The sequence below is a fragment of the Melanostigma gelatinosum genome (genome assembly GCF_949748355.1).
Source record: "Melanostigma gelatinosum genome assembly, chromosome: 9".
NCBI classification, from domain to species: Eukaryota; Metazoa; Chordata; class Actinopteri; order Perciformes; family Zoarcidae; genus Melanostigma; species Melanostigma gelatinosum.
Window position 1 is genome coordinate 12,509,956 of NC_136642.1, and position 13,551 is coordinate 12,523,506.

Here is a 13,551-nt window from a genome sequence, read left to right on the forward strand (position 1 = left end):
GAAAACAGAAAATAAATAATAACTAAGCCGTGGTTGAGCGTGAAATTATTTTACCGGATCAACTCGCAGCCCGACAGTCTTCCTCCAATCCGCCCGTCTTGTTGGTGTGTTACGGGCGAATCAGCACGCTGGCCAGGCCGTCGGAAAACGGCTGTGTTTGTGTGTGTGTGTTGTTGTGTTTGTGAGAGTGTCGCACCACCATGCCAAGGTCTTTCCTGGTGAAAAAGGTGAAACTAGATGATTTCTCCGGAGCGGATTTGGGGAACGTCTACCGACACAGGACAGACCTCAGCCTGCGGCTGCATAACAAAGGTAGGTCATGCTGCCTACACAGCCAGCACTAACAGTAACAGGTGTCTCAAAAACAAGTGCGTCTGACGGAGGATGAGGAGGAGGAGGACAGGCAGGGAGGGAGCCTAACAATGCTGTTTCCGAAAATAAAGCTTTGAGGTGAAATTAGCGGTCGTGTCCTGGAGGGATTCTCTCTGATTGATCCCAATCGTCGATACGGAGATATTTTACTCTTAGTAAAATATTTAAAATGTGCGTAGCCTATTTCAGCTGTGCATGAAGTGTTGCGTCTGTTCTTATACTATCCTGTAACAGTTAGTCTGGCGTATGTGTAACGCATTACAGTGTTGCTACAGGGTGATGTGTGGGTACTTCAGGCAGATAAGTAGCCTATAATCATTGATTACAGAACAACGGCAGACAGCTCAGAGTTATCACATAGTTATTACCTCTGTGATGGATAACAAAAGCTTCAAAGCCCCGCAACTACCAAGTCCACTACCACATAAGTAATTCTGCATGACTTCAGAGAATTATGACATGAGATGGGCACAGGAACACTGAAGGACTGCCAACATCAACAAGCACTACACCCCTGCTCGATAGCACCCACGGTATTTACTGAGTATCTAAGCCAAAGCAGGCTTGATTTAAACGTTCGGGGGGTTGTAGGAGTTGAGTTGCCACTGGAGCAGAAAGGTCACTTGAGAATCAACTAAATCCAGCGTGTCCCATGTATCATTGATTTTGGCTCACAGTCAACTGGGACGTTTCCCCCTACGCAGGCGAAGTAAGGTTAAAAGAGATAAAGACGGTCAGTGTTTATTAATATCTGGTGCATTTTCAAAAGGCAAAGCTCAGTCGCAGTCAAAGTGCTGCACGCTCAGTGTGATGACACATGAAACCTACTTTATTGTTTCCTGTAGGTTTGGTGTAGATCTTTCATACAGAAAATAAACTGACAAAACACAGTGACACTTTATATTTGATAACAGTTTATATCATTTAAAAACATGATAATATTATTCACCAACCGCCTCCAGGTGCAGCACAAATGAGCAGCAGTCTCGTTCTCCTTTATGTAACACTGCTGTGGCCACAAACATTACCATCAGTGGCCCAGTCCAGTGTTTTCTCGATATCTTTTTGCATCCAAAATGATCCTCATCACAGGCCTTCACTCTGCATGGGGTTTTGGGTGTGCTCCGTGTTCAGGTATGGCTGTTCCATTTTTGCAGTGTTGGCAGATTTTTTCGCAAGATGACATCCTGCAGGGACGAAAGATTATTTATTTTAATAAATGCTTTGAATGCCTACAATAGTTCAAGTCTACATTGTCACACCAAAAGCAGAATTGACGTTGCTGACGTCTTTCCTCACTTCACTGGTGAACTGTTGAACATGGGTAGCAGATTATGAATGGACGTCACATTTCTATTCAAGGGCATTCGCTATTTTGGACTAACTTGAAATTTTTTTTAAAACAAAGCACTGCTCTCAAATCATTTTCTGTTCACTAAGACTCAGAGATTTAGTGTTTCAATCTGAGCAAATTCATTGTCCAAGACATCAGGCCTTGTTTGGTATTTTTATGCTTAGTTACTGCGTTGGTTCCTTTCTTATGACGACATTTTAAAGTCACTCTTTAGGAACTCTTAACGAAGCAGGGCCCCGTTGCAGTTATGTGATTCATTGTTCAGTGCTGCCTCTTTGCTCCTGAAGCTGTGAACTTCCCTACACATTGTAACTGTGTCACATTTTACACACAAAAAAACAAACAAAACAGAGATGCCTTTGCCATGCAAATGCAGCCACTGTATTGCTTCCACCCCAATGCCATTGACACGTTGTTGCACATCAACATGTGTATTCCGTGTGCATTCTTGCCTGCATTTCACTGCTCGTATAGAGCAACAAAAAAAAAAGCTGTCAGTGGTGTATTTATAACGTTGAGGTTAACAAGCCCTGCTTGGCTTGACACGCGATCTGCCACCTCAGCAGCAGCGTGCAACGCTGCCTGTCCCAGCCACCTTTTGTCTCCATCCCCAACATCTGATGGCAACAGCTTAATGCAGCGTCTACATACAGTACTGCACAGAGCACTACCCACAACACCACATTAGGAGCAACTCTCTGCTTGAACGAACAGGCTTTCGGAATAATTTATATCCCGCCCGTGTTCTGTGCGTCGTGTATGTGATGGGACTGTGTATTCAGATGGGACGCTGTGGGAGATACGTGGTAGCTCTTATCGTAAGCAGACAGATATGTGATGTCACATAGCTGGTGTCACATAGCTGCTTCTGCATCTTACCCAGAAATCCTCTGAGAGACTGGATTAATAATAACAAGATTCATTTCTTAAGGAGAAAAATTAACTATTTTTTGCAACAATACATCTTTTGAAGATGCACGATGAACCATAGACGTCTGTCCTTTCTTATGTCTGTCCTACTACATATTTACACTACATATATAACTAACACATAACACATGACCTCAACATTGATATCTAGAATAACACATTTTTCCTGACTTTTGGGCGACATGAATTCTTGACATGTTGCATAGGTTGCATGGGTATAGGCATTGGGGATGTGTTAGGTGTGTATATGAGAAAACCGTCTATGTTGTGGATGCATGAAGTGTCACAGGTTGTGTTTAGGGATTCATCTGCACTGAAGCTATTAACAAATGAACTGTGTTTACCAAACATGCACCGTCACACTAATGATAGTTTCAAAGACAGTCAGCCAAAATGCATGTTTCAGCGAAATATGTTGAATGATCAAACAAACCAAAAACCGTGAAGGAGCAGAAAACAACATGTGTGTAATGACCCGACTGCCAGGGAGGGAATCAAATCTAAAGCTATTTTATAATGCGAGTAAATATGCTAGTTAGTATGCATTTATGTACTCCACATTTATTTATAAATATGTACACATTCTTCACATATTCATGACGCCTGTGAAAAAAATATGTCAAATGCGAAATAACTAGCATTTTTACCGGTTCGTCAAGAGGGAGTAGTCCTTGCAACTGTTAAAGCCCTTGATCTATAAAAAAGCCACTGTACTGCTGCCTGCACTGACTGAGCCTGTTCAGTAGCCTTGCTGTCACTGTGCCATCGACCTGCAGCGCACTGGATCTGTCCGTGGTGCTGATGCTCATTTCCACAGCCTAAATCAGCTTTCTCAAGTTCAGGGTCAGCCTGTGTGCATTTGACATATTTGTGTGCATTTATCTTCCTCAGAGGAAGTGTTTAAACTGCAACCTTTGAGAACTGAGAGGAAGTATATTGCTGGATTATCTCAGGACTCCTACTGCAGGCTTTTTTCTTTCACCACTACTGGCCACAGGTGTGAGATGTTCTGTGTTACAATACGCCAATTCAGACTGTCACATATGTCTAAAGTTGTTACGATTAGTTACATCTGCTACTGCTGCTTTACTCGTTGTGAGTTGAGAATCTTCCCATACTTCGTATGCAGGGTTAAATGCATCAAATTGGACTTGGCCATAGTTGCTGCAGTATTACTCCAGGGCAGGTACATGCTGAAGGACTGTGCCACAGTATTCTGTGTACTTTTACACCTGACAGGCGGCAGCTTATTTAAGTTTTCATCGGTTTAGAGTGAGAAGAGGAGCAAAACACGAGATGATCGGGTTTAGGCTGGAAGTACATGTAAAGTTACTGAACTGGGATTCTGGAACCTTCTGTTTCTCCTATTGCATTGCCAGCTTTACTTTTCTGCTGCAGTTTAAAGAAAAAAATGCATCCTGTTTTTCAACTCGTACAAAATTGTACTGCCTGTCGAGTCAGCGTTTGTGCTCATCCATAGCACTTAGTGAACGGCTTAATGGTGTCTCAACAACATACAGTAACATGTTAGAAACAAGTGACTGGTTGAATGAGCAACCTGTTTGGATTATACATGTAAACCCATCATCTCTATGTTGTGATTCATAATAAATGCACTCAAATGGGATGCAGAAGAAGAACCCATACAGCTGCGTGAGGGGGGGGGGGCTTCTTTAGATTATTTTAATGGAGGAAAATCTACCACCTATCAAGATATTTCATGGCTACATCCGGGACAAATACTTCTAATACTAATACTAATCTGGATCTGAATGACTTTGATTCCCCTGTCTCTGTGTAAAACCACTTTTATATCAACTTCCATGACCTAACACTCTTTTCTTCTTTCCCTTGTCAGCTGGATACATCAGTGACTACATCAGCCCTGTTGTGTACGATGGCGAGAGCGACGGTGGGATCAAAGTGCCCTCCCCAGAACCCCTTTACGATGGTATCCACAGTGACTACGGGGCCCCTGACTCGGAGTCCCCCGACAGTCCTGGCTCAGAAATCACCGACGGCTACATCAACGGAGATGCTGCGGTGAGTGAGGGATACTCAGTCGATGCCTTCTTCATCACCGATGGCCGCTCGAGGAGGAAAGCGATCAGCAGTCCCAGGGCCATCCAGAGGCACACCTGCAACGAGTGCGGCAAAACCTACGCCACGTCTTCCAACCTGAGCCGGCACAAGCAGACACACCGCTCTCTGGACAGCAAGCTGGCAAAGAAATGTCCGACCTGCGGTAAGGTGTACGTGTCCATGCCCGCCATGGCCATGCACCTGCTCACTCACAACCTCAAGCACAAGTGTGACGTGTGTGGGAAAGCCTTCAGTCGACCCTGGCTTTTACAGGGCCACATGCGCTCTCACACCGGCGAGAAGCCGTTCGGCTGCGCCCACTGCGGGAAGGCCTTCGCCGACCGCTCCAACCTGCGCGCTCACATGCAGACCCACTCGGCCTTCAAGCACTTCAAGTGTAAACGCTGCGACAAGACCTTCGCGCTCAAGAGTTACCTGAACAAGCACTATGAGTCTGCCTGTTTCAAAGGCCCCTTCTCTCCTCTCGGCCCCCTAGATGCATGACCCCCTGCATAGATAAAACAACAGACAGAACTGCAGACATACATTACCCTTACAGACTGAACTGCAGTCACGAACAATCTATTTTTGGTCAGAATGTGACCTTGCTCTCCCTCCTCCCCCTCTCTTACTCCACCCCCACCTTGCTTTCCCTCGGAGCCTGTTCATGATGATGACAATAGCACAATTTTTCTCCTTGAGATTTGCCCACTTAAGGATTTAACTGATGTACGCATGCACTTCCTCAAAAAACTCACCACCTCCTCCTTCTCCGTCTGTTCTGGATGGAGACAATAATACTCACACGGCTTCCTTCTGGCATTTAGAGACAGTACGGCATCATATATTTTGGAACACTCATGATGATGATGATGAGGATGACGACACAGACAATAGTAAGCCTATATAGCTACTGGGTTCCTCCCTGCACTGAAGGAGTTTTTTTCTTTTCATTTTGTTTTGTAAGGGAATCATGGTAATAATTATAGTAATAATGATGATAATAATAATGTTCTGCTGCACCAAGTGACCATATTCTCTCCACTACTGAGGTACAAATACTATTTATTTATTTACTTATTTTAGCATTTGTTTTTCTTTTTTTTATCTGTTGTATATTTATACTTGATTTTATAATTATGAAATGACAGCATTAACTTATTTGTTGCACTTTTATTTCTGTATATGTATGTAGGATAATTGCCAACCTCTTTCTACCAGTACAGGCCAAAGCATACGTCACTTTTATTTTCTACTATTTTTCCTATTAAGTTGTTTACCTTTTTCTTTTCTTATTAACGTTATTGCATGCAAAAAAGAAAAGAAAAAGAAATCTATGCCAACATCATAAAATCTCATGATTTTTGCCAAATTCCTATATAGATAGAACCTGAGGGCAATATTTTTCTCTTGGAGCCTCCGTAGGACTCTTTAAAAGCAATAATCACCTAATGCATGGTATTTTATGATGAAGTTATGAAGTATTACCATACTGTATAGCAGTTAAAATCAGGTATGTTTTACTTCACCTATAGTCATGAACAGAATAATACTAATATTACAGACATCAGGGAACATGCCAATGTAGTGTTAGAGAAACAAAAAGAAAAGTCCTGTCTTTCCTCTCTTGTTATGCACTGCCTGCCTCTTAGTGAGTAGAACTAATGTAGGATGTAGGCTAGAGAGGCTGGGATCAGCTGCCTGCTGGGTGTGAGGCCTATTGTACGACTATAACCCTGACAGACCCGTGCTTGGCTAATTCTAGCATGAAATAAGCCTGCTAACAATACCCAGGGGAGGCCTAATTTAGGCCTCTCAACATTTTACTCAGATTGGATCATTGGCCATTCTTGAGAGTTTAATGGTTTATTAAGGGTCTGGGATGTTAAAACGGGACCTGTTGACAACACATCTTCTTTGTCTTGCAGCCAAATAACAAAAGGCCTTTAACAAACCTTTTGATAAGAGGCATTTATTTGTACTGATACAAAGACATGATAAAATAAGGTTAACACAGCAATCAGATTGGAGAACCTTTCAATGAGATGTGCACCATCCCAAAATGAAAGTAAGCATACGGTACCTAGCCACTCACAGTATGATTCCAATAGAAAACCAAGTCAAAGTTTGAACCATTGTTGAAGTTGGACCAATGTCAATTCTAAATGCAATGCATTATTCAACTACCCTTCCAGTGCACTTCCAAACCATAAAGCGTGCGTTCTTAAACCACAGGAAAAGCATGCACTTTAGCTGGATGGTCCGACTGCAGCTGAACTGTTACAGTCCAATAGATACATTAGGCCAAGTCCTGATTATTCTGCAGTAGGCCCCATTTAGCCCTACTGGGCTGACCATGGGCTAACTCTACGAGTGATATACCGACAGGCTAACTCTCATTTACCCAAAACCTACAGATGGTTTCACTTTTTATCTCGGTGGCCAATACCAGTGTTGCTGAACCCAGTTCTCTACAGCTCAGACACCTTTTTTATAGACTCATGGAGCTTCCTGAGAGACAGACTGACACAGATCTGCACAAAACATGAAGTGTTTGTTTATATGCCATATGTATTCATTGTAACTTTGCATAGAAACACAAATGCATCGGTGCATGCACACACAAGCAAGCACACGGTGCCTGCTGTTGTGCTGTTGTGAGAGATACAGAGGGAGAATCTGTCCACAGTCAAGCTTCCAACAATTGAAAAGAAATTGGTTTAATATTCAGATGTGAATCCCTGACGAAGGCAGTTTCAATAATTTCAAAGCATCCTCGGGTATGAGATTAGTGATATCCAACACCATTTAGGGTTTTAGGGACTAAAGGAAAGTCTGCACTGATACATGGAGCCATTATCTAATTTCATTTACGTACATCTCAGAGATAAAGTTAAAGAAAATCAAAGGCTGTCAGATCAGTTCTGAATTCAAAAAGTCAACATTTAGTTGTGAAAGTCTTGTGTTGTAGGAGTCGATGCAATCTTTAAGTCTTTCACAAAGAAGCTTCTTTTAATAGAGCTCACAAGTCAGTGAGAAAGAGTCGGATTTAGTTGTGACTGGAGCTCCGTCAGTGTGTGAGTCAGCACATTACAGGTCCTATCTCTCTTTCTGATGTGTGAACTAGATTTGAGCTGCACTAACTTGAATTGTATCAGACGATTAGTCATACAGCTTCAACCTTTTGGAGCCAAACTCTTTGTCTTTTTAGCAGTGATTTTAAACTCTCGGCCAAAATACTCACAACTACACATAGGTAAAAAACATTAAATGTGGGGCTTTAACACAAGTTCTACACAAATACAATCCCAGATCAAAAGCACAAGTTTAGCAAAGAAAACAAAAGCATTACGATATTTCTCAATACATTTCAGAGACATCCACCCTTGGCAGAGATATAAATAAGAATATGCTAATATTTTAACCACCAACTCTAAAATCTTATGATAATCATTTCTATCTGAATGAGATAAAAACAGTAAAAACACAATTTCTACCACCAACAAACCACCGAGAGTCTCTCTGACAGCGATTCCTCTGTTTATGCATCACAACGTGTATCATTGTGTTTTAAAGCTCTCTGAAACGTTGCGCTGCAGTCTGAACGTCTGAAGGGTATTAGGCTGAAGTTGTTGTTGGGTGGCTGTCTGCTGGTTTTGAGACAGAAAAGCAGTGTGTGTGTGTGTGTGTCTGTCTGACTGTGTGTCTGTCTCTGGGTGAGCTCCAGGTCTGTTCTCTCCAAGCACTTCCATTCTAGTCATCTCCACCTTAAAGAAAGTAGCACAATGAAACTAACTAGAATTCAGGTAGAGAAGAATTTAAAAAAACCTTGTACGAGCTTGACCTCTCTTCTTTTTTTGTATTTCCAAGTTAAAGAATGATAACAACCTAAATAATAATTTATTGAAGGAGGGTTTGTAAAGAATCCTTTGGATTGAGACATTTTTACTGCTGTATAGCGATATCTAACACACCTTATTCTCAAGAGGTTTGGCTCTCTGTTGCAGAGACAGGAGCTCCTGGGTTTTTTGAGCCAGAATTCAGACAATGTAAGCACAATGAACACAAAGCATTTTGTGACACTTCATAATAAAGAATAATCTCAACCAACCAGGGCAGTTGTCATAGTTGTGTGTCTTTTCTTGTTTTATGAAAGTCCTTTGTTTTGTCACAGTGAACACACACACCGTAGAAGGAGCAGTGTTGGACTGTAGTTGCTGCACTTAACATTGTTTTTCATTCCTTTTAAACTCTTTTGACCCCAACAATGTAGCTTCTGTTTAAGTAGCTTTTAAAACAATTCATGTGGATAAAGTATGATTACCTTTAAGTCAGAAGAGTGTTCATTTACATAGAATAACACTCAACTCTGTACTCCACAGCCCTTTGTATTAGCTTAGTCAATATTGTATGTTTAAAGAGGGACTGGGCAAACACTGGTGCATAGTGTGCTCATTAGCACTCTTTAGGCTGGAAGCTATCAACCAGTAATGGGCTGCCTGGATGGCTAAATACAGCTGTTTGTTCATTCCATATTTGGGCATTTAGCAGTGGTGAAGCCCCTTTGTTTCAAATCTGAAGTATTTCTCTATAAGCTTAATTATCGAACAAAGATGAATGTACGGTAGTTTTAACTTCTAATCTTGTATTTTGTCACATCATTTAGACTCTATACTACCAGTGCTGTTCAACTGCTGCTCAATACACGAAACAAGTTCTTTCTTCGTTATTTTAAATTGTGCCGGCACAAATCCATCTTTTCCTCAATAACAACAATAAAGATAGGAAACACAAGGCCCCGATGATGCGTCTGTGTACTGATAGAGGGTCACATTATTGCTGCGATAGCAACAATAATGTATATAGAAAGCATATAGAAAGGTACCAGAGGTGCTTTGTGAGGCTGCGGCCATGTGGGCTTCCGGTGACATTGCAGGCATGCAGGACGGGAAACTGACCAACCAACCTTTATCCTGCAATTACTTTGAATGAAAGGTGACCTGGACAGGCAGGCATCGTTTCAGCTGGACCTCACCTCAATGCAACAACCTTTTGTGTAATTGGCAATTTGGAAGAAGCTTTATTGCGAGTTATTGAGCTTATGACAATGTGACAGCCCTCTGTAAAAGCACACAACCTATCCCTAATGATGTCTCCTGTCTTTTTCTTTACTCTTGTCGTCACCGGGCCGGTTTTTAGCGATGTCATATTTAGTACATCATCTTATTTGAAGTTAGTTTGTATGATAACCTGTTACATTATATCATGCAGTGGGTGGCCCATCCTCGAGTGGACTTACGGTCCAACCTTGATGTTGACTCCTTGTGCGTGCAGACGGTCAAAATCTATTGTTGCTATGCCAACACTTGCGGTATCCAAGGCAATAAACTATATACAGTATCTACAGTAGTAAACTATCTGAACCGCTTCAACAAAGACACAATGCAGCACACTGCAGCTTTATGAAGTACAGTATATTTCACAACCCAAACCAGAAAATTGGTTTCACAGCAGTTGCAAAAAGACAGAAATGTGGCTGTCCACGTCTATGAATCACCTTCACCTCCCTCCTGTCTTCAAACTTCTCCTTTTCTCCTCATCGTTCTGTTTTCCCTCTCATCTTTTTGCTTCTGTTCCACCTCTCCTCACATCTGGATTTCTCTCCCCTCCTGTCTCCTATCCTTTCTTCCTCCCTCCCCCATCTCCATCACCTGTCTGCTCCTTCCCCCGTATCTCTTCCTTCCTCCTGCGTGCTCTCCTCCACCCTTCTTCCACCAACCACCTCTTCTTTCTTTCTGCTGCCAAGTCAAACCAGGCCATCAGGCCTTTGAGGACCTGAAAGTCATTTAACTCCTGGTAGATAATAAGTCTTAGAATATAGCTCCTCTCCGATAATAAGCTGTATCACTTGATTGCTCTGCACACTCCCTACTGTCTTTAGATTCATGTCCAGGGACCTAGTCAGGCGAATCACACTATTTCCTTCCTGGCAAGTCAAATTAACACTGTGTGTGTGTGTGTGTGTGTGTGAGTGTGTGTGTGTGTGTGTGTGTGTGTGTGTGTGTGTGTGTGTGTGTGTGTGTGTGTGCGTGTATCTATACTCATTACAGGGAATGGCAGATTGCTGAGGGTGTAAAATAAAATCTAGCCAGCCCAAAGGTTAGCTACCGGTAGTGACTGTGTCTGGTGGAATTAGTTAAACAGCTAAGATTTAATGGTCCACAACTGTGACATAAACCTCTTTATTTAACCTCATGCTGACTTTAATTTTAGAATAGAATAGAATAGAAATATACTTTATTCAACCACAAGGGGAAATTTGTCTGTGGCAAATTTGAATCGGCTTTGACAGTCCCTTTAGAAACCTCTTCTCTTTACCTGTCCTCTTTCCTATTCTGCTCTTTTACTTTCACTTTGACCTCCTCTGGCCTCTGCCCCGTGTCCTCCCCTCCTCTCATATCTCCTCTGTTCTGGACTCACCATCGAACTCCTGTCGCCAAACCACTCCCTTATTAGTATTTTACTTGATCATTACTCAATGCCGGTTGATAGATCTGGCAATTAAATGGCAGGAAAGTTGACAGGAAGTAAAATAAGAAAACTTTAAAAAGGATGTTTTAAATGATGTTGCTTTACTCGGTAAAAGAAAGTGTAACACAGTGAGATTTTACGGTTACAGAATTTGGCAACTCTTAGGTCATTTGTGTGATGTTAATGAGATTTAATTTGCTGACCTGACTTGCCCAGACTAAAACCAGATGATGATCTGACGACTGCACACGAGCCCATAAGGAGTCAAAATACCGCTGTAAGTAAAAGCTTGTTTTGGAGTTTTTGCTGAAGCAGGTGTACAGAGAATTATTGCGAGAAGGAATTGAGACACAAACAAACACTTACAGTACAAGTGTCCGTATGAAAAAAACTGACCAACTTTGTAAATCCTCCTGAGTTAGAGAAAGCGGAACTTAACCGGCTCATTTAGGCTCAGCTGGTTGTTCCCGGTGACACCAAGTTTCCAGGGTCACATCAGGTGTCAGAGAGCAGATGTTTAACAAGTCTGATGTCATGGCTAACAATGATGACCTCAGACTTGTCTGTGATCAGCTGTGGGAAATGTTTTGCAGGTTGAGAAAGCAGAAATTTAATGAGCCCATCAGCCATCCTCTCTCACATTCTTCCCAATCCCTCGCCTCTCATTGTGTCTCCTCTCATTCATGTCACTTCTCCTCCACCCAACCTCTGTAATAAATCCAGCTTCCTCTGGGTTCCACGATGTCATCTGTCAAAGCAGGCATCGTGATGTGCTTCATGAACTAAGTCGTGCCACGCTGTGCTGGTATCGCACATATCAATTTAGACCCAGTCCAACTGATATTAAATTGCAGGTTTTTTTGTCTGCGATAGCAAACATATCAGCTTTGGACACCACTTGTCCTGTGCTGTCCTTTGAGAAACCGAGAGACCAAAAGGGAGCCATTTACATTTTATTATAGTTTTTGATTTCATGATCACGCCCTCTAGTTTTGCAGTAATTTGACCGGATACAGGTGGACTGTTGGGTACGTCTTCGTCCACTTTATTTTAATAGATGGCAAATGAACAGTGTGTGAATCTACTGTACATGTTATACTTGTATCCTTCTTTATCTCCTGTGTGGCCACATCTTCAACTCCCACTCTAGACGTGCTTGATGTTGAGAGTGAAGCAGTGTAGGACAGGGCTGTGAATGTTCTCACCAGTTCTCTCCCAGGCTATTTGTAGAGATGGCAGCTATCATCAGAAACATCAACGAGCTGAAGATAAATTCTGTTCACAACTCTGGTAGGTGGAGTGTGTGGAATTACGGGGAGAGATGTTGAGCAACAAGATTAAGATTTCTCAGTCTTTGTCTTTGTATCGCAAGAGGCTCACCTTTTCAATTTAAGATTTATCATTGTGTCATGCAATGCAAAATGCCTTTGTCTGGTACAACTTTCTCAATATGTACTACAAGAGATGATATTGACCGGTAACAACAAGATGGTAATTGGAGAAGAATTCATTCCATTCATTTGTTTCTCTTTTTCTAATCCACACTTTCAACAACAACATTGAACAGTTTCATCCAGACAGCTAACATACTGTGCTGGTAGATTCTCACATTCATTTCAGTAACACTTCATTTCAGAAAACAACAATATTCACATGTTTGGAATATTTGGAGTATTTGCCAGAGGAAATAGCACAAGTGCTGCAAAGAAACCTAACAGCCAATGAAAGCCTTCCTCTGGATAAGAAACATTAAAAAGATGTCAAAGCTGACATATTTCTCACCTTAAAAATAGCAGCGTTTGCAGCAACAGGCCTTCTAATGTCGAGCTGTTGAACTGGTTTCTACTCCGTTACCAGATGACAGGTGCCGCAGCGAGATAGACGACCTGTGTGAGAGCATGGGTGAGAACATCTTATTTGCATGTGCGCATGTGTGTGTTCAAATGTGTTGCATGCTGCATAACGGCATCCGTGTGTGTTCATCAGTGTTTGGCTTACGGCGATGACCTACAGCCGGTGAGTCATTGTTTCAGCAAGAGGACGTAACCGCTTTAAGGCCAGCTGCAGGGCCAGCAAACAGACCGCATCATTTGTCCTGCAAATGATTTCATTTATAAAGCACAATGTGTTATTTTGGTGACAGTCACATAGATAAGACAAAGATAACTAAAAGAAACACGTCTCACACACACACACACACACCTGTTATTTCTAGCTCCTAATTTGATACTTCTGTGGTGCACTGCAGGCAGCAGATTTGAAGCGTCAGCAGCAGCGCTACC

At 42.1% G+C, this 13,551-nt stretch overlaps 1 protein-coding gene across 1 annotated transcript; it reads left to right on the forward strand.

Annotated features, from left to right (window-relative positions):
* Window positions 1–200: 200 nt before the first annotated feature.
* On the forward strand, window positions 201–5,242 carry LOC306781770 (transcriptional repressor scratch 1-like; the record flags this gene model as incomplete). The annotated part of the gene is made up of 2 exons (XM_079274787.1): window positions 201–312; window positions 4,515–5,242. 2 exons carry the CDS (start codon window positions 201–203, stop codon window positions 5,240–5,242), a joined length of 840 nt encoding a protein of 279 aa, XP_079130913.1.
* Between the last annotated feature and the right edge of the window lie 8,309 nt (window positions 5,243–13,551).